Raw genomic sequence first — 20,813 nt, forward strand, 5'->3', positions numbered from 1 at the left:
AGCTGCGTTGGAATTTTTTTTATGTAAAAATGCAAGTTCTTGAACTACCTAATTTAAAACTTTCAAATGCTATTTAAAAATAATTCTGTGTGTTTCTGTGCATTATTTGCCCATTGAGAACCGAACTCAAGTTTGATATACGTGGTTCAGACATTTCAAGTGGCTTGTACAACAGCAGATGGCTAAGAGCGATTGCCATGGTATGGAAATAAAATAAAGGCTCCCTTACAAACTATAGCTGAAGTTTTACATTGAAAAGTTTCTGACTTCTACTCCTTCCTGATGGTTTTGCAAATGGTTTTGTGCACTTTTAAGATATAGTTTTCATTCCTATTTTCCTTAACACGTTTTCAACCGAAGTGCGTATCAGCATCTTTGGTGTGGCAAATCAAACTGAGTTATTGTAAGTGCCACTTTTGTACTGGGGATCCTTGTTACCATCACAAAGACCTGCCCTTCCTGGTGGTTATGATTGCATATTTTGTCCTACAATTTCATTTTCTAAAAGTTTTTTGTTTCCTGTTGCCTGAGATGATTGTTTCAAACCCAATTTAAATTATGGAAGTAGCTTAACAAAAAAATCTCAACTAGCCAATTTCTTTTTAATAAAAGAGTAACCAACCTTGCCATTTGTAAAATGGGAGTACCCTCAGCTGTTCTTCATTTCCCATAGGAAATTATGACTGACAGAGCTGGATTTGGATATTTTCCCATGCTGACAATATCCAAACTGAATCTGGAGTTGGCTGCTTTCTTCCAAGGATGGTGAGGGGTTGGGCTCTTCATCCAGCTTCTGCCACCCAGACATCACCAGGGTTGCTACTGATCTGGACCCATTTCTTGGTGACAGAACTTGTGAATGAGGTCACTCCATAGGCATTAGCTGAGCAAAGGTCTGAGCACTGTCAACTACAGCTAGAGTTAATTTGAGTTTAAAAAGGTTTTTATATGAAAGGCTGCTGGAAGTCTTCTGGGCCAACTAATGTCCACTTTTATATTTATCCTTTGAAATATCCGCTGCTGACAAAACAGAGCAAAGCTTACAAAAAAGTGAGAATTTCTCTAAAAATAGTAAGTGCTGTCACAGTGTCAGATTTCACAGGCTTTGCAATCTAGAACTAGTTTCATTTTTGCCTTGATGTTTAAAAATAGTGTTTAGATCTTGTCATACATACCGTTGTTCTAAGAATGCAGTATGGTTGGTGAACAGTTGATACATAACATGAGAGTTAAGCTTGGGAAAAAATGGTGTCTGGATTGTTGGAAAACTGCTGAAGAAAGGTTGTGTCTGCCTCGGCCTTCTTAAGCAGCAGAAGCTTTAGGGATATGTGGTCATAAGACTTTCTGTGATTAAAATCAGCTATATTTTGGCTTGCAAGTTCATGTGCTAAAGCACATCCGTATGGGCATAATGCCTTTTTACAACTGGCTTCTTTTTGTAACCCAGAGATTCACAATACCTATGCTTTTAAGATTTCAATACCATATCTTCAAATATGTCTCAAATTTCTGTAATTTTTTTTTAAGTTAGATGTCCATTTTAGATGCTTGAGGCTCCTACATGATGTTCATGTAGCGAACAGTAACATGTTGTGCCATCGTTTTCAATCCTGTGATGAAATTCAGACTTCTTTAAGTAGAATATATTTTCGTAACAAACCATAGAATTAATTTCCTTGTATACATTGAGTTCAGTTCCTGCAGTTGATATTTCAGAATGTCTGCATTTCGGTTACTGCTCAAAGGTTCCAGCAAACAAATATTTTCAACTTATGGGTCTTCTGAAAGACTTTTTTTTTTTTAAACTTCATAAATTGTTTCAGGATATCTTTCTAGAATATTTTTGTCTTTGTTGGATTTAAAACAAATAATTATAAAAATCACTGCCAATTTTCAATATCATCCAGAAAATTTTAGTAAATACTGTTTTTGCACTGAGCAGATTGGTTGTTAAAGAAAAGATTGTGTTGCGTCTTCCAAGAGCTCCTGATTTTAAATTTAAAATAAATTGATCTATAGCTGAGTGGGAAAAAAAGACTTGATATATAGGAAACTACTTGAATTAAATGCTCATTTTGACATTTTGCCAGTCATGGGAATTTGCACATGCTCTGGGCTGAGTTAAGATATTAAAACAAAAATACTACAGTAAAATGAAACACGAGCAAAGTTTAGGCTTGGCTTTGTAAGTTATCATATGCATAATAGCAAACATGTGGTTTCTCTGTTCTTCACTTTCCTTGTATAAGTTAATAGTATGTCTGAAAGCAAAGGCATTTTGATACAGCTCTGTGTTACTTGGCATTGCAGAAATCTCCTACTTTTTCCATTAGTCTCAAATTATCCTCTCCTTTGTAACGCAGCACTTCTGGGTGATATCCATAAGGGAGGAAAATCAGAGCTGAACGGATGGATCCTATTTCATTTGTTACCGATTTCATGACAGATAATACCTTGCTAGAAAACTATAGGGTCACACAGAATTACTTCTTGCTCATTTCTGAGTAATTTAATTGACGTCACTTTGAGGGAAAAGGCTTGTTATATAAGGCGGTTTTTATATTACTCTTTCAAAGAATACCTTTTGGTTTAGTGTACGCTACAAATTTGGCTGAACTGAAAAATTACAAACTTTTTAATAGCTATAAGCTTGAGATTTTTTTCTGTAGCTTCTCATTACTGATTTTAGCTTTTTCTAAGCAAAACAACTGTGGTCTTTTCTGGTTTTGTTTCTTCCCTCTTTAGAGAGTACCTAAAGGTGTGACAGTAACGGGTATGTGGGAAAGATTACAAGTCATGTCTAGCTTTGAAGTCCCATTAGTAAAATAGTGGCATATTAACACCTTGTGAGCCAAAAGAGCCGCAGTTGAATTTGAGTGTGGGAGGAAGGGATTGGATTTGTGTTAAAACACTTTGCGGAAGGTAATCCAAATTAGTATTTTGGATACAAAGGATTTGGGGAGGCGTTGAGCTTCTCTGACCTTACAGGCAAGGTGAGAAAGTTCACTAGAGGCATCACTGAGATCTCTATCAGTCCCCTCAGAAAGCTAATACCTGACATTTCTAAATCACAGCTTTTTTTTTTTTAAAAAAAAAAAAAAAACAAACTTTCAGTCATTCCTCATCCTTAATATGAGAGTAGAAGTTATACAAGTCCTCCATCACAGCCCTTCATTTTTCCAATGCAAATCTATAAGTATTTTTAATAGCTTTTTTAATTATTCTTTTCTTGACTACAAAGGATAACTTATAGGGACTTCTCGAGTTTTTTGGGGATTGTTGGCTCTTGGTAACTGGCAGGGGGCTGAAGTGCAGATGTACTCTGTTATTTTTGTTGATGTTTTTTGATGTTTTTTTTTTTCTTTTTCCTTTTTTTTTTTTTTTTTTTCTCCCCAGTCCCTCGTGAGGAATATAGTTGGCTGTTAATGTTCTGTGTAATGATACAGTCATTATGAAAAGGATCTATGTTGAATCTGTTGACAGCTCCACGTATTTTGCATTGTTGTTTTTGAACAGAAAAGGAAAATGTTGTTTGTGGAAGCTGCCAGTGTATTTATTCTGATACTTTTCTCTACTCATCCCCAAAAGAATGCCCTTCTTTATTTGGCACTGTGGCACCCAGAGTTTTGTTACTCACCACGTGTCAAGTTGTCTTGTGCCACACCGTTGAGATGAGACAGCTGCAGTTCTGGTGTTTTCATGTTAGCCTTTGTTTCATTTTCAGGAGAACTGTCTTACAGATGATATCAGCATATCTGCGTGGAAGGAGCAGGTTTTCCTGTCACACAGTGCCTTGCTGGCAAAGAGCTGCCAGGCTGCAATGGAGCTAGCGAAGCACAGCGCTGAGATTCAGGACATGGCATTTCAGTATGGAAAGCACATGTCTATGAGTCATAAGGTACGCCTTTTCCTTTCGTTCTGGGATCTTAAATACAGAAAGACTTGTAAGATGTGTTGCTCTTGAGCTCTGTTGTAGGCTGCCACTACTCTGTAGACTTTTGCCGGCAGGTCAGTGATGTGGAGAGATTTGGCTGCTGCCTAGTGTGAAGGTGTTTGCTGAAACTGCTGGTATGAACAGCGCTTATGAACTGGCAAAGTCACGCTCCTGGCAATGTAGCTTATTTCATTCAAGGCTTTGCTAATGTCCCTCTCGTGCATCTTTCTGTAGCAACTTAAAGCTTCACCTTCTCTGCTCCTGTGTTCTTCCTAAAGCCACTGTCCCGGTAGCAGGAGTTGCAGGAGGAAGCGTGTGTTGGGTCTCAGCTGCCGCCACGCAGAGATTTGTACCAAGAGGCTCGGCTGCCTGCAGCAGCACACAAGCTGAGGTGTGAGCTGCAGTGGCTCAAGGACCTGCATACATTCCCTCCTGAACAATCTGCTGTGGAGGTAACTTCCAGAGCAGGTAGCTGGAAGATGAGGAGGGAGGTCACCAGATACGGTCAGGAGCAGCCTACACCTCTGCAGCAGCAGGAGTTCCCAGAGAAAGCCTCTGACCTCCATCAGAAGTTTATTTCAGTCCACAGCTAGAGCTAGTCTAAAGGAAAACACACACAGCGTGGAACGCAGATCCTTGGCACTCTTGTTTTGCCCTAGAGATCTACTCCTACTGTATGGCACTACTTGAAAGTATAGATGTAGCTTGAGGCGGGCAGACAGACCTCTCATCCGCTTCAGCTGAGTTGGTTTAGACAGTTTCTAGTTCCTCCAGGAGGAGGCAGTGGTTTTATAAAGCACAGCTTTGCTGCCATAGGAATGTCACTATTTGCTATTACTAGGCACAAGTCTACAAGTAATTTGCTTCTAGTGCAGACTGTAGACTTAATATTTTCTGTATGCTTTAATATTATTACATTCACCATTGACATATAGTTGTGTATAAAGGATTGCATCATTTTCATAGAGAGCTTCTAGGTGTGTAACGTTTCTTTTGTCAGAAGGAGGGTCATATTGCATCAGCTTCCTCAGGTACTGAAAAGTACCCTTCACAGTTGAAAACTGATATTCTTCCCATCAAAGACGGGATCATTCTTGCCTTTCTATTTTTTCTGCTTCCTGCCACTCAACAGTCTCCTGCCCGGCTGTGTCCCATCACATGCCCAGCTCTGCAAGCTGTCCTTTACCCGTTTCTTTGCAGATTTCCTCCATGCTTCTCTTACCACAACTTTCCGCCACTGCAATGCTTTCAACATCTTCCTATCCCTCCCCCAAACTTGAAAAAGTGCAACCAAAGTGCAAGTGTCAAAGCAGAAAGTGGTGAGTAGGTATAGAATCAGGATATGGACCTTGATTTGATGAGTGGGTGGATATGTATAAACTGTTCCTGGGGACTGAAGGAAGATGTTCTTCTCTTTCAGCTACATTCAGACCTTCAGCCGTTTGTTAAAGAAAGTTCTAGTGACACCATGGCCTTCAGTTTGAATTCTGCTCCAGCAGTCCTCCATCAGGAATTCCTTGGAAGGGAGGCATGGATTAAGCAGATCAGAGAGGTAAATTAAAGCATTTTTTAGAATTTTGTAGTTTTGCCATTTGTGTCTCTCTTCCTATCTATACTTTCAAGCTGCAGAGAAACTTAGAAACTAACAGCTTACAAGACAACATAGGGTTACCTCTGCTCTCCAATACTTAACACTTCTCTCTTCCATGCTTTCAAGAGGGGGAATTCTCGGGACCTGACAGTCGAGCTCTGTCAGATTTCTGTGTGTCAGTATAACAAACGGATTCATTTGCATGGAGTATATGTCTGTTCCTCTGTACTACTCGTGCAGTCCCACATCTTAGCTTAAAGCTACTTTCACTGCCAGCTTAAAGCAGAGGACTTTGCATTACAGTGGTTAAAAAGTAGGCACACATTTCCTTCTGCCAACTTGGCTCTGGGAGCAGTAATTTGGATGGGGGGGAAGATCTGGGGGACTTGGTGTCTTGACCACTACAAAACATTTGTGAGATCTAGCTGGCTGATATCCTTATTCTTCATTCTCTTAATTCAGCTGTTCTTTTCCTCTAACCCTTAGATGAGGAAGGCAATAAGAATAAGATAGCTACATGGTGTAGACCTTTTTTACATAGCACAGCAGGATGCAGATCCATGAATAGCTTCCTGGGTGTTGCAGAAACACAAGTAGATAACTGTAGAAAACAGCAGGAAGGGAAAGGGGGAAAGCACCAAAATGGCCAAAATTAAGCATTCTCTTGAGTTCCAGCGTTAGTCAGGCGTGTTTTGTCTGTCTAAACAGCGGTGATGGCTACCATTTGGAAATTCCTGCAGCTGCTACACAGATTTTTCAGTAGAATGGCTTCTGCCTTCACTAAGAAGCTAGCTCTGTGCAAGCATATTCATTCAAGATATGCTGGCCGATGGCTCCTTTCCCTGACGGTTTGAAAGCAGAACTGTCGGGTAGAGGGTGTGGAGCCTGAGCCTCTGCCTAGTTGTGCATTCAGGATGGCCAGGGTGCAGCCTGCCTTCACCTACCGCCAGCACGAGGCATGTAGTCTCTCTTCAATGGTGCAATTTTGGGAAGTACATGCGGAATCTACAGCCTTGGAGTGATATGGAGTTGGGGATCTTAAAGAGAAGCAAACCTTTTGTTATTTTGAAATCAGGGGCTAGTGGTTTATAATGTGTGACGAGGAATTTTGGAATTCTGCAGTCTCGACGCAAGGCTCGTATGCGAGTTAAATGTAAATGGATTCGGATGAGTGCAGTTGGAGAATAATGGGATTACCACAGCACAGTGTATAAAAGCTTTGAAACAATTTCCCATCTGCAGAATCTAGAGGAGGCTGTGGGACTCCAGGAGTGCCGTCTGTCTCCTTATTAATTCTCGTACCAAAAATGGGCATTATAGAAACAGTGAGGCAGTTCTCTCTGAAGGGGAGGGGGGAGGTGACACACACTGTGCAAAAGTAACTGCTACTTTAGCTCAGTACAAAGTGGAACACCTTGTCTGGGAGCCTTTCTTGGCTTGTCTTGATTTAGAAAGGAAAATTACCTTTTATTAACTACAAGCGCTTTGAGATATCATCCATAGTCACATTCACTGTGTGACACTCCGTGCAGGCCAAGCACTCAAACCAGGGACTTTCTCGTGTTGGCAGTACTCGTAAGAGTATGCTCGTAAGCCACCCTCTCATGCAATGTCATTTGTTTAAAGAAATGCCTGTTGAAACAGGCAAAGCACGCACAGTGTGCTCAGTCCCTGTCAGGTAGAATTTTTCTGAGGTGAGTTTATGACTAGGCATACGGAAATCACATTATGGTCCTTTAATTGCTGCTAAGTAACCTGGCTTTTTCCTTGGATTGTTTGCCTATATAGGCATTCATACGGTGGATTAAAGGCAGCCCCTCCCCTTGGCAGCTTCCTCCTCCTGCAGGAAGGTCTCGGTGTTCAAGAAAGCAGAGGTAGAGAGCCCCATTGCGCCTAGTAGCCTCCACAGTGGTTTTTTCTGCTCAGAAAGCATGTGGCTGGGACTCAGCACCTGTCGTGCGTATCTTAGATGAAAACAGCCTTCAGACAGGACATGAGGGTGTCTGTTTTGAAAGGAGAATGGGTTGGAGCAGAGTCCTGAAATGTTTTTTTTTTTTAAAACAAAAAACAAAAAACAAAAAAAAAAAAAAAAAAAAAAAAAACACAAAAAAAACAACACCGAACCTTAAATGGTTCCTAGGAAACACTGTGGTAGAGAGACAAAGAAATGCTTAAATGCTGTTCTTCAGATGAAGCATTGTTACAGTTGCTGTATGCAGTCCCACTGAGCTTTGGGAAAGCCCCGTTTTCTTAAAATTTAACAGATAATCCAGGTTGGAGGATTTCCTAGGGGTTAAAAGACAGAAGAGTTTGGTCACTTTTAGCTACTTACAGATACCTTTTGCTAGACAAGAGCAAAAATTGTCTGGCTTCAGCAGACATCCAACATCTAAGCAGTGAGGTACAAAAGGTCAAAGTCTGAGTGAAGAAATTAAGCAGAATCCCTCAAGAACAGGTCTAGAATCCATCCTAGCTCATAGCATTTGTAATTTAAAAAAGGAATAAGTTAGAAACTAGAAACATCTCATCTAGGCCAAGGTAATCCATGTGCCTTTCACCACATCTTTCACCACATCTTTCTGAGGCTTCTCAAGCGAAGCAGGTCTGGAAGAAAAGCATTTATCAAATGCTTTATCAAGCTTTTCTCAAGTACAGGTTTTAAGACATGTAAAAGGGACCATCTCATCTGAGAAAGAAAAGTCAATCTTGGAAAACATCCCGAAAACCTGCTCCAAAAGTATTGTCTTAAACCATCCACTTGTGGTCTGCTTATCTGATGCACACTGAGTAATTTCATGGGGGATACAGGGATCCTTCTTCCTGGCAAGATGAGTTGATTTCACACCACCTCATTTATTAATGAAGAATGTCATGGTATTATTGTCCCTCACTACTGGCACATGGTGACCTTTGGTGTTCAGGAGGAAGGCAAGGCTGAGTTGGCCGTCCATGTGTCTAATATGCTGCTAAGCAGATGCTTTTGTTTGTGGACCCAGGGACCCCGACGTTCAGAGGCTGAGCTCTCCAGCCAGGCAGCGAGACCCAGAAAGTTATCCAAGTTTGACAAGAGTATGTACCTTTTACAAATCAGGCTTAATACCTTCGAGGAAGCCAAACCAGATGCAGAAGTCTGATGCAAAAGGATTAAAAATCTCTGTGCCTGAGATTGGGGTCAGCAGAAGTCAAAGAGCCAAACTACCACGAGGATAAAAGGAAAGAAAAAAAGCAAAGATGCAGTTGTAGTAAAGGCATAGGAAGAAGATTAGATAAGGTTGCTTCTTGGAGAAGCACAACTGCCATTGACTCGAATGCATAAGACGAACAGAGCACGAGAAAATATTCTTGCTGCTTGTAATGTGTATTAGACACAGGAGGAGGCATGCAGAGCACACCGCTTCTGGTATTGCTCAGACTAAAAAGCATCTTCCTCAAATGTGTTGGCAAATTCTCTGCTGCAGTTTGAATCTGCATATAGGCAATCATTTGTTAAAGAACATATTTCTGGTGTGTTCTGATATACTAGATATATTTTGAAGAAGCCGTAAGATCCAACCGGTCTGAATAAAAGTTGGCAAATCAAAGAGATGGGAATACACAAATAAGGAAGCAGTTATTGGCAGTGGTTTTGCTACTCCCAAATGCTATCAGGCTGTTTTCTTAATATGCATTCCAGAAAAGCTGACTCTTAAGAAGCTTAAAGAGAGTACTAAAGAGGTTTTGTGGAACGGTCCCCTTTCTCCTTCAGAGAAATCATTTTGTTATCTACTGTTTTCCTTCCTGTTCTGATTGCTTAGTCTCTCGTTGGTTCTTTTCTCTATTTTATTTTTCCTCCCTTGCAAACATTAATTTATTTTCTAAAACCGTGCCATCTCGGCAACATCTCTTCTAAACTGTACTTGCCACGTAGTGTTCCCCTTCAGTGCAGGCTTTAGCTCTTCTCCTTATGCCAGTTGGCCTGCTCCTCTTGGCTGCTCTCTGCAGTCCCCGCAGAGGACACGGAGAAGTAGTGGTCCTAATTACATCTTTTCAGGAGGCACATTCCAGAAGAACTGAGGTTTGTGGTCTTCCCTTGTGGAGGCTAGAGGGAAAGAAACAGGTGATTATTTTTTTTTTTTTCCCTCACTGTGCCTGAAAAGAGAAGATCTGGAGTTGGATGAGGTGATAGTGATACAGAGGGGTCTGACCTAAGGGAAGGGCTTTGGGTTGGTTGAGCAGGAATGCTCTGGCTCTGGCAGAGCACTGCCACTGGGTGAGAGAGACATAAACCTCATCTACATCGTGACAAAATTGAGGAATTTGGACAACGTATTTTTCTGCATCTGGGCAAGAAGTCATTTCAAATTTATTCATACTTTCTGCGTGTATTAGGAGCTATAGCTTGTTTGTATCTGCTGCTTAAGTAAAGAGTGATGCTGATACTTTACAGTTCTAAACCAAAAGCACCTCCAACCTAGGTCTAATAGCACTGACATGGTCCTGATATCCCCAGTTGAGAGCTCTAGACTATTACCTGTGTGCAAATCACTACAGATACACAGAGAATTCTGTAAGAAAATAAAACCTGTTATTGCTGATAGGCAGTATAGTTTCTTTCAGAATATCATGGGAGAGATTAATTAATGCAAACAGCAAGATTTCTTAAGGCCAAAACATTTTGGATTCAACTAATGTTTAACTACAAGACATAATAAAAAACCCTAAAAATTACAGAGTATCTGCAGCTCTCATCTGAAACAGAACCATGTTGTATAAGCTGGTAACACATTTGGTTGTATTTTAGGTTCTTTCGTATCAGACTCCTAGAGAAAGTCAGTTATGTTTAAAGTAGTAGCTCTTTTAATTGCATTCTTCATTCTTGCAACTCTAGTTTGTAGTATGTAATGTCTTATATAAAATCTCTCTTTCTTTTTAAGGCACAAGGAAAAGGAAATATAATCGACTACAAGAAGGTGGGTAAATTACATTTAGATCTCCTTATTATTTTTAATTTTTTTGTAATGTTTTCAAGGATACTCGTGACAGTTGAGAGACACTTCCTTATTAAAGTCAGGTTATAACTTGTGCGCATGTCTGTGGAGCAAGAGAGAATGGCTTGTGCAGTTTCTTGATTTTTAAAAAGCCAGTGACAGTCAGCTGTACTGTAAGTATCAAATGCAGCTATTTAATAATAATTTTTGCCGTTCTTTATCCCATTTACTTCCCCAACTTGATTTTGAAGCCAGGTTTCTGATGGCTTTTGCAGCCATCTTCTTCTGCAGTCGTTCGCAGTTAGCTCCCATCAGTGGTCTCTATATGTTGATAGAGTATGCTGTTACCTTTTTTTTTTTTTTTTTAATCTCACCTCAATGCCGTGCTGTCTATTAAAAATATACATACACATGTTTTATAATAAACTTTGTTTCTTCCAGTCCCCATTACAGCTTTTAGCTAGGTCACCACTGTATTTGCTACTGGGACTGCCCTACAGTCAAGGCAGACCTGAACTAACTAGCTGATCTGCTGCAAGTATCTTGGATGCCATAAAGCTCTTAGGGAGCTGCAGGAGGTGGCTGAGAGGTTCCCCTGGTTAAATACTGGAGCCCAGCAGGCTTGTGGTGGAGACAGAAGATTGACATTGCGTCCCCAGTTCGCTCACTGAGCATGAGCCTGACTTGTTCTGAGTCGTAAGTAGATCATGAGGGGCCAGTTCGTTATCTCTAGCATCAGTGGGGAAAAATACATAAATTATTGAGCCACACGCATGATTGAGGATTGCTTCTTGAAATGGGGCCTGGATAGTGTCACAGATATAACTGCTGCCAGTATGGGAGGCTAACACACAGGTATAGGTCAGACTTTTATGATAATTATTCTGTATTAAAAAAAAAAAAAGTAATTTGGATTATTAAAAAAGTTCTCTGCCCTTCCTCCCTCTTAGAACATAAAAAGGATCTCAACCTTAGGTTGTTATTTAAAATCATTATGCTTTTAGGGTTTTTTCTACAATAGAAGAAAACTGACACAACTGTGACTTTCTAAATCACCACTAAGAGCACTAACTTTCTTCTTTTTCAAATATGTCTGGGTATGTGAGACACTTCTGTGGATGTTTAGGCTAGGCTACTTGCTTTTGTAAGTCCAGAATGGGTTTTCTCCTTTTAATTGTTTCAATTGTGATCTGCCCAATGTCTTTTCTGTAGTTTTTTGTTTTTTTTTTTTTTTTAAAAGGGGAGGGAAGAAAAGCACCTTAAATTGCTTTTCTGAATTCAGTGTTTTTCAGTGTATTCTGTATTTTGACTGAATTATTTAATATTTTGGATCCTTCCCATGAAATTTGAAAACTTACGGTGTGCTTTGGCGACTTGGGTACTTGAACGTTTTTTTCCCTTACTTTTCTTTTATTCAGGTTTTGTATTTTGAGCAATTGACTTCAGCCAGAAAGCGTGTGATTTGCACTAGCTCTGGGTAATCATCTCTTACCTGAGCGCAGATATTGTGAGTTTAGTAATGATAGTGAAAAATTCCCAGTGGTTTTTGTGAGCCCAAACAATAACCAACTTCGGGTTTTGTAGAAGTCAGTTTCAAAACTATGATGTCACATCCCTCTCTTCTATGTTTCTTGGTTTAAAATAAAAGTGGCCATTAGTTACATCCATGCTAAATGAACCCAGTAACCTGTAGCTCACCCCAGCATAGCAGCTTGGCCGGGACGTGCACGCAGCCCATTAGGAGGCATGTTGTGCAGTGCAAATTAGTATTTCTCTTTTGCCCTTTGCTGTGTTGTCTTTATTTCTACATCAGCAGAGCCTGTGTTTTGCACATTGCTCAGTCTTTTCTTTTCAGCATCAAGGTCCCCTCTCATCTTTCTGTTCAGTTGCTAGAATTACTTTAATGTTCCTAATCAAATCTGGGGGCTTGTTTCTCATTGAGTCTCCAAAATATCTCCTCTTTAATTTTGTAAAAGCAAAGGTCACCAAAACTAGCTGTAGAACGTCTGAAAATTTTTATTATTTTTGTTCTCGTAATTTTTATTATGAACTTCAATATGCCGCTTAGTTGAAATAAAAATGTTGTTCCTTTAGTTGATTTAATAAATACATGTATACAAAAATTATTACCTGTTTAGTCTGCTTAAGAATATTTTACCTTATTCACTTATTCGCTTGCAATTAAAATAGTGAATGAAGATAAATTTGAGAAATTGAGATCCACCCATTTAACATGCCCCCTTAAAAGGCAAAGGTCTTATTTTATTTCAGTTTTGAAACTGCTCAAGAATTTTGAATTATTCTTTTGACACATGTTATATTAAAATGGTATCTCTGATATTTTTCACTGACAAAAAAATATCTAAATGGTACTAGTAAATTTAGCGAGGGCTCTGACATAACTATAGTAGTGAAATACTTTATATTAATTTAATTAGGTCTGAGACTGTCATTCCAATAAGGTCATTGTGTTCTGCAGAATTTTTTAGTATTTTTTGTTTCTCCCAGCTTTTCTCAATCTTTTTATCAGAAATACTTGTGATATCACAAAAGGCTTGTTTTGAAGTCTGTGTTCCTGAATATATTTTCTCACATTAGTATCTGAACGTTTCACTCTTTTTTTTGCTGCACCATCACACCACATGCAGACAAATTATTGATCCATCACTGTGGTGTTTGAAAGTCTCTTCCAGGGATGGCAAAGTAGTTTCAATTCTGTTTTAGTGGTGTTGCTCAGATAACAAAAGAGAAAGTGCCAATATATGGCAGGGACAAAATTCATGTATTTCATTGAAACAGACAGCAACTTTCCTGTCACCCTCATTGTATGTGGGATTTTGGCAAAAATCTCAGACTTTTTAAAATCAGACGGCTTTTATCTATTTTGCATGCAAGATGAGTTGTGTAATTCTAAAACAACAAATTGAGATTCTCGATTTAATTCTTACTGTTTTATAATTAATACTGATTAAAAACTTTTCACTGAAGTCAAGGCCTTAGTGGTGCTTGGCATTATAGAGACTTGTTAAATGAGTGTACCAAAAGCACAACTAGTAGCAGAAATGAGTAAGCTAGGAATAATGCTTGTTTTCTGGAAAAACTGTAAGATAAGGCTAAATAAAGTAATAAATCCTGTATTTTGCAGCCGATGAGTATGCTACTGCAAGGATTATTTGTTTTCCTGAACGCAATATTCAGAAAAGATAAATTAAGTCAAGTGAAAGGGGACATAGCAACACTATTTTTTACTGCAGCCCCGTCCATTTGCTCTGCTTGTCTGCTGAAGAGGCCCTTCAACCAAACGGGCAGGGGAAATATGGTGCATCAGCAGAGTATGATGTGACGTACTGTGCCGGTTTGTAAATGAAGCGCTGTGCGTGACGTTAACACGGGGAGCAGGCTCTGTGCGGTGCTGGAAGCAGCACGAGTCAAGAAGTGGGAGGCGCCGCCGTTCGCCCGCTGCACGGCACTAAGGTCTTGACTTCCCGTGGGGTGGGGAAGGGAGGAGAAGAACGGGAAAGGTCACATTCGGAAGTGAGGAGGTTTCTCAGTGGTAGCCAGCCGTCAAGCAGCTAATAAACGGCAATATCCCAGTGCCACCCAGTTGCGCGAGCAGGGGTCGCGTGGCTCCCCTTCCCCAGTTAGTGCATTCACCCTGCCTGCAGAGCCGGCCCGCAGTCCCCAGGTGTAAGTGGTCCCCAGGGTTCTGTTGGCTTAAACGCCAGAGAATCCTCATGAGATGAGCCGTGGCACTGTAGGCCATAGACTCCCTTGCTCCTGGAATGCAGCAAAGAGTTAAAAAACGGAGGATTGTTGTTTGTAGATGCTTCCGACCTGTGGTGGGTTTTCCATGAAAATTTATCTTGTTTGTTTTGGAGCAGCCACTACCATTAGTTCCTTTTGTTACGTATATTAAAAAAACAGAATAGTCAGTGATTTGGTGAACACAGGGGTTTTCAGACGTGTTAGTAATATCACAAAAGCAGTCAAAACCATTCAGAAGAAACAATTTTCTCCTTTGTTGGAATTAAGCTTATCTGAAAGATCAAGGTGTACGTCCAGTACCAGAAATTAGTTGCATCTTTGTTTTTAATCAGTGGGTATTTTCTATGGCTTCTTTGGGGTGAGAATCCAGCACAACTTTTGTTTCGTTAAAGAAAACAACTATCCCATCTTTTAACATAAATATCAAGTTAATTGCTTGTGTATGCTAAGATGACAATTAGCAATCCCTGTTTGCACTAATGTGACTTGAGAAAGTCACACTTTCTGGTAAAAAGTCATCACTTAACTACCATTGTTTAGATATAAAAACTACTGGGCCTTGTTAATTCTGTAAGGCACGGAAAGGCGTGAGGAGGAGGAGTTGGTGTCTCTTCTAAAATATTGAAGGGTCTGTGCAGTCAATCAGTGTTTCTGGGTGACTTGTAATTTTTTGGCGAAGTGTACTACAAGAACCGTGTAACAGCTGGAGTAGCAGTGTTCCCTGCAAACAGTCCATCTTTCCTCTGCTGTTGGGGGTGACTCTCTCCAGATTTGCTCTACTTCCTCGACAGGGTGGGTTTGAGTTTGAAGTAAAAAGATAATTTGTCTGTTTGTCAGATGAGTAAGGAAAATAAAACCCGTTCTGCTAATGGAAGTTTCTGCAGGGTGATTATGCCCTGTTTATGCCCTTTAAAGATACATTTCTTTACCTCTTGTATAGAAAAAGTTTCTAAGAAAACACTGGATAAATACCACCCTAATTTCAACTGGCATATCATGCCACATATAGCCAATGAAGATTTTAAACAAAAATTATCTGATGATGTTATGAAGTGATGCGATTAAATGATTGTGCAGCCCATTTTGAGAAGAAGGAAGAGCATAACCCTGTGTCCAACCACAAAAATGTAAGAGTGGATGCTGAGACGTTCCAAGGTACTTAAAAAACAAAGGAAAAATTTGGCAAAATTGATCTACTTGCTGTGAAACATGTTGGTACCTTTTCAAGGTAACATTTCAGCAGTCTAAAACATCGGTGCTTATTGAGCATGGTGTTCCCACAGAAGAAAACAAATTTAGAAAATCAGTGCAGAACACTGAAAACACTCAGGACATTATTCAGTTACTTGGCTGCAGATCAATTTAAATTTTGTGTTTGGGGGTTTCTTTTTGTTTCAGTGAGTTCCGTGCACTTCAGAAATGTAGAATGTTTTAGCTCACTTCAAGATCGGAGTGAATGTGTGGTGTTTGAAGATTTCAGTACATTTACGATTTAGCTGTTTAGGATGATTTAGGATCAGTTCAAGTTACTTGTTGATGTCTTGCCACTTAAATAATTAATCATAAGTTTGACCATTGGAAAAAAAAAAAAAAAAGAATTTCAGTGTCCTCATTCTCCCTTTGACCACAGTCTAGTTCAGCCAAAATATTCACCACATATTCAAGGAGTCTTCCCACCCAGATTTGTTGTTCCCTACACTATCCGAAAGGAGTCTTGAAGATTTTAAGTCAGTTGTCTTTGTACTTGAGCACCTGCTTAGTTTTTGTCTCCTTTAACTCTTCAGTCTCCAAAATCCAGTAGTCCCTACCTTGCCTCTTTGACCTCTCGCTGCCCTCAGAGAAGCTTTTCTGTCCAACAGCAGTCCAGAACAGCTGCTCTGGAAGGCAAATACTGAACTTCTGTGGTATGGATGAGAAATTTTCTCTTTGCCTTTTTAAAACAAAGAGACTGGGAAGCGTAGTACTTTGAGCTTCACTTTATTCACAGAATCATACAATAATTTATGTTGGAAGGGACCTCTGGGGGATGTCTGGTCCAACCTCTCGTTCGAAGCAGAGCCAGTATGGGTTTGCTCAGTTGAGTTTTGACTATCTGCAAGGACAGAGATTTCACAGCCAACCTGAGCAACCTGTTCCAGTGCTTGACCTCCCTCCCGGGGTCAGACCCAAGGTTTCCTTGGGTCTAATCATCATTTCCCATGCCGCACCTTGTGCCCGTTGCCGCTCATCCGTTCCATGTGCACCTCGGAGAAGAGGCCAGTTCTGACTCCTTGCCCATGAGGTGGTTGGGACAGCAATAACAGCCTTCTCTTTTTAAGGCTGAACTAAGCAATTCCCAGCATTTCCTTGTAGACCACGTACTGCTCCAGCCCCGTATCATCTGGGTAGCCTCCCGCTGCACTTGCTGCAGTATGACAATGTCTTTCGCTTAGTGGGAAGCCCAAAATCGGGTCCAGCACTCCAGACATGGTTCCACAAGACCCAAACAGGGGCTTGCTGATTACACTTGCTAATGCAGCCCACAGCGGTTTCTGACCTTTGCTGCAAGGACACACTGCTTCAAGAATAAACTATGTGTGTGTAGATAACTGTGAAGGAAAAAGAATACAGTTGAAACGTCAGAAAAACAGGATGTGGACCTTTTGGCCTGTTAGTCATTGATTTGAATGTAGTTGAATGTTGTCAAATCTGATTAGAGGCAACTTCTGTTGCATGACCTTTTAGTACCATGTGTGAAACTTGCAGTTGGTTTTGAGATTCACCATCACCGTTTCATTACTGTTTGTATATTTGTAACAAGTCAGTAGAATCTAAACATTGTATAGACCCTATCAAGGTTGTTAATCCAAATGTGGAATATCTCTTGTGAATGCACCTAAGTACTTAATAAAAACACCCCAAATATTAATGCTACAAAATAGCATCAGGAATGTGAATTTGCTACTATTTTATATATGGTATGACCTAGACAACGGGCTTTCTTTTTACTATTCACTTCTGCTCTACTACAGGAAATAATATCTTACTTTTAACGTCTTACTAGCTCATAAGCAGAGATGGGGCACACAGCATACTCTTTTGGTTTGATGGTGGACTTAGAAGGGTAAATCAGTGAACAGAGAAGTAAATTGCTCATCCGTAAGCATCCGTCTGTTCCCACGTGTAGGGCCAGGACCGTCAGTGGGCTATATACAGTTACATGGCTATTGCTCCAAAACTACCTCTCTCTTGTCCCGTGGCTTTTAATGTGAGAGATGGAAGCAGTCCTGAGATTGAGGTCCTCAACCCAGATCCCCCTTTTCACAGAAAGTGGCTGCTGTTCAGGGTTTTGATTCTCTTCTTGACCCAGCAAACCTCAGAGGATTGAGTGGAAAATGCCCCAACTCCGACTATTTGGTGCTTATGGTTGTCTCCTGAAGGATAGGAAATGGAGGCTTGAAACCCAGGTGCTGATATGGTTTTCCAAGGGGCAATCTTCAAGGAACAGTCAACAGCTTGTTGCCATTTATTTGTAGGACATGCCTAGAGCATGTGGGTGCAGAGGGAGATAGTGGAAAGCAACCTTAAAGTTGGAAGGGCTCAGAAAGCATCCCCTTTCTCCTCCTCTTGGTTTGCTGGTATAAGATGACTGAAGAGAAGGAAGTGACGAGAAGAGAAGGAAGAAGCTGGAGAAATAGAGCCCAATCTCTCACTCAGCAGTTCGTCCTCCTGTGTGTATTCAGAGAATTCAGAATGAGAAGCCCTCAGCGCGTGTCTCCTTTCCATATCTATTTTCTATCACTCTGTAACTCTTGATCAGAGCCATCCCTTCCTCCAGCCAAAGAGTAGGGAATAAGAAGAAATGAAAGTAAATTTTTTGCAGATCAAATGGATGAGGCCGGGCTTAGCACAGACAGAGCAGGCTGAATGGAGCAAGGCTCTTGATGTGCTCCGTTCTCAGTGCTCAGCCAGGCATCTTTTTTCCCCCGACTGTGAAGATAATGGTGTTGCTATTACTTTTCCTTAGATTTATAGAACAACCTTCAGACGTAAAACTTTGGGGTTCTGAGCTTTATGTGTACCAGGCAAAACTGTCAGGCCTGGTCGGTATCTGAATATACCGAGGGAAGCAGAAGGTACTGAAGGACAACAGTGCTGGTGTGTTGGGCAGGGGCATCACTTCTCATCTGAGTCATAACTTGGCTGCGCTATTGCAAGATACGTTCTTTAAGATGAATTTAAATAGCCAAAACCCAGTTGATGATTTTTTTCAGATTCTTGGCACCTTTAGGGTGAAGTTGGGCTTTAGCGCCAGTGGGCTGAACAAAAGCTTAAAAGTTAAAATGCAGTATTCCAGCATATCTAGCAGTTCAACTGGAGAAAAACATGCTGAAGCAATCTGTATTTTGACTTGTATTCAGCTTTAATTATTGAATGCCACTCTGAAGAAGATTGTGTTTTAATGATGGATGAAATTGTTCCTGCAAGTGGAAGTAAGTTTGATGCACAAAATGATGCCATTTAAGTAGAGACTAAAAGAGCAGATTCCTTTCTTTAGAAGAAATTAGTGAGGAGCTTAATTAAAGTTTATAAGGTAACAAATAAAAGCAGTTCATTTTGCTCTTCTGTTTATTTGCCTCAAAAATTAGCTGTTCCTATCCAAATGAAATTAAAAAATAATACATCTAAACTGGATACATTGATTTTTTTTTTTCTATGTGCTTAGTTTGTGAAGTTTATTACATAAAATCATTGAAGCTCAAAAATTAAGAGAGAGTATGAAAGCGTAACTGTAATACAGCTAACGGTACAGCTGAAGTCTTTAATTAGGTTTTTTTTGCGTACAGCAGGGCTACTGAAGCCTGGTATCCTATGGAGTTATATCCTGTGTTTCTTTAATAACTATCCCACTATGAGAAGCCCAATTTGTACTTTTTTTTTTTTTTTTTACTTTTTCATCTTCTTTTATTTTTTTTTTTTTTTCCCCTCCACTTTTACAGTCCCAGCTGAGATAGAGGCAGAATGCAGTCTGGTTAATCCAGACTGGTTTGCCTCAGTGTATGCTTATTTGAGTTGACCAACTGATTCTGCAAATGGAATATAAAATAGATAACGTTTTTAAGGACTATAAATTGTTCATTACCTAGGACGACCTCTCACTGAAAAGCTGAAAAGGAAGGAGCTTGCCGTATGAGCAAGTATTTTTCATTTTGAGGTTCCTTGAGCTCCGCTTGAAAACATTCAATAGCGGATTAGTCTGATTTTTGGATAGCGACTCCTCTGCATATAGTTTGACACGAGCTTTGCAGTTGTCTTGGCTGCAAGGCACTGCGTGTGTGAAGGGCTTACGCAAGACAAGCGTGTAAACGGATTGTGTCCTTGCGTTAGGATTCTCCCCCTTTCCAGATTTTGGTGTTACAAGCAAGTCGTAGAACACAGATGCAATCATAGCTGAGCTCTGCTGATCTCTGACCGGTTTGAAGACTACTTAGGAGCCGTTTTCTTTCCTGTTTACATCTCAGCATCTGCTGAAATGCGTATTACAAGGTACCCCAAACCTTTTTAATGAGCTTTAGCAAAGCAGCAGAGTTTGCTTCAAGACGTGTGGGTTCTACCGTCTCCCGAAGTTGTGCCTCAAGGAAGGGGGAAGAAACACCTTTTCCCGGGGCCGGCGTCCCCCCCCCCCCGCCTCTCCCCACCTTTGCTGTGGGGCTGTGGTTATGTGGCTGACTCCCGCTCCTCAGAAGGCCTGTTGGATTAGCTATGCAATGCGTCTGTGCCTCGGGGCAAGTTCCTTTCCAGCACGCAGCGCAGGAAGATTCTAACTGAAGTGGAGAATAAAATCTTTATGAACTGGGACCTGAACACTCAAGTGCTGTAGTGTGCTTTCAGCTAATTTCATCTTTAAACACAGATAATGAATCCACTTCAGTTTGTATTCAGATAAGAAATGTCTTTCATTCTGTATGAATGCAAGTATCTGCATAAAATGGGTAACTTTTACGAGGTGGTCATAGCTTAGGGGGTTTTTATATGATTCAAACTAGATAAATAAGGTTATACTGATGCATTTGTGAATTATTTGGGGCATCGGACTGTGTATCAGAGAAAAACATAATTTATAAAACTCTATATAAGTAGTTACTGTAGATACCTGTGTTCAGGAAAAGCCCTTTTATTTAAAAGCTGATACAGGGATTGATGTGAGCCAGCTGCGAGAGCCAGGTGGGTCACATTAAAGATTATGAAATGCTCTCATACTTTTGGGATAATCAAATCCCAAAGATCCACCTGGCCTCGGTTGCCAGGCTCTGGCATGAGGCATCAGGCAGGAGTTGGTCTGGGGACACCTGTATTTTAGGGTGGAAAAGGTAAGAGTGTTTCATGACAGTCTCGTGATGCTGTTTAGGAAGAAGTAAAAATAAAAAAGCCCTTAATAAGTGTGATTATTATTTAGAGCTTCAACTAAGTTGGGAAAAAACAACATGTTTTGTTTGTTGTTTTTGTTTGTGTTGTTTCATAGGAAATTTGACCTGTCATTTGCCCAAGTTTTTTAGGTGCCAAATCTTTCCAGCAG

At 40.4% G+C, this 20,813-nt stretch overlaps 1 protein-coding gene across 2 annotated transcripts in view; it reads left to right on the forward strand.

Annotated features, from left to right (window-relative positions):
- PDSS2 (decaprenyl diphosphate synthase subunit 2) overlaps positions 1-20,813 on the forward strand; it is a 125,444-nt gene that overhangs the window by 101,649 nt on the left and 2,982 nt on the right. For both annotated transcript variants that reach the window (XM_033008464.2, XM_042803379.1), the window contains 3 exons: positions 3,725-3,898; positions 5,355-5,486; positions 10,439-10,474. In XM_033008464.2, the coding sequence (XP_032864355.1) occupies positions 3,725-3,898; positions 5,355-5,486; positions 10,439-10,474 (342 nt within the window). The remainder of the gene's footprint in view (positions 1-3,724; positions 3,899-5,354; positions 5,487-10,438; positions 10,475-20,813) is intronic.

This window comes from Tyto alba, unplaced genomic scaffold, assembly GCF_018691265.1.
Source record: "Tyto alba isolate M040663 unplaced genomic scaffold, T.alba_DEE_v4.0 Super-Scaffold_40, whole genome shotgun sequence".
Taxonomy (NCBI): domain Eukaryota; kingdom Metazoa; phylum Chordata; class Aves; order Strigiformes; family Tytonidae; genus Tyto; species Tyto alba.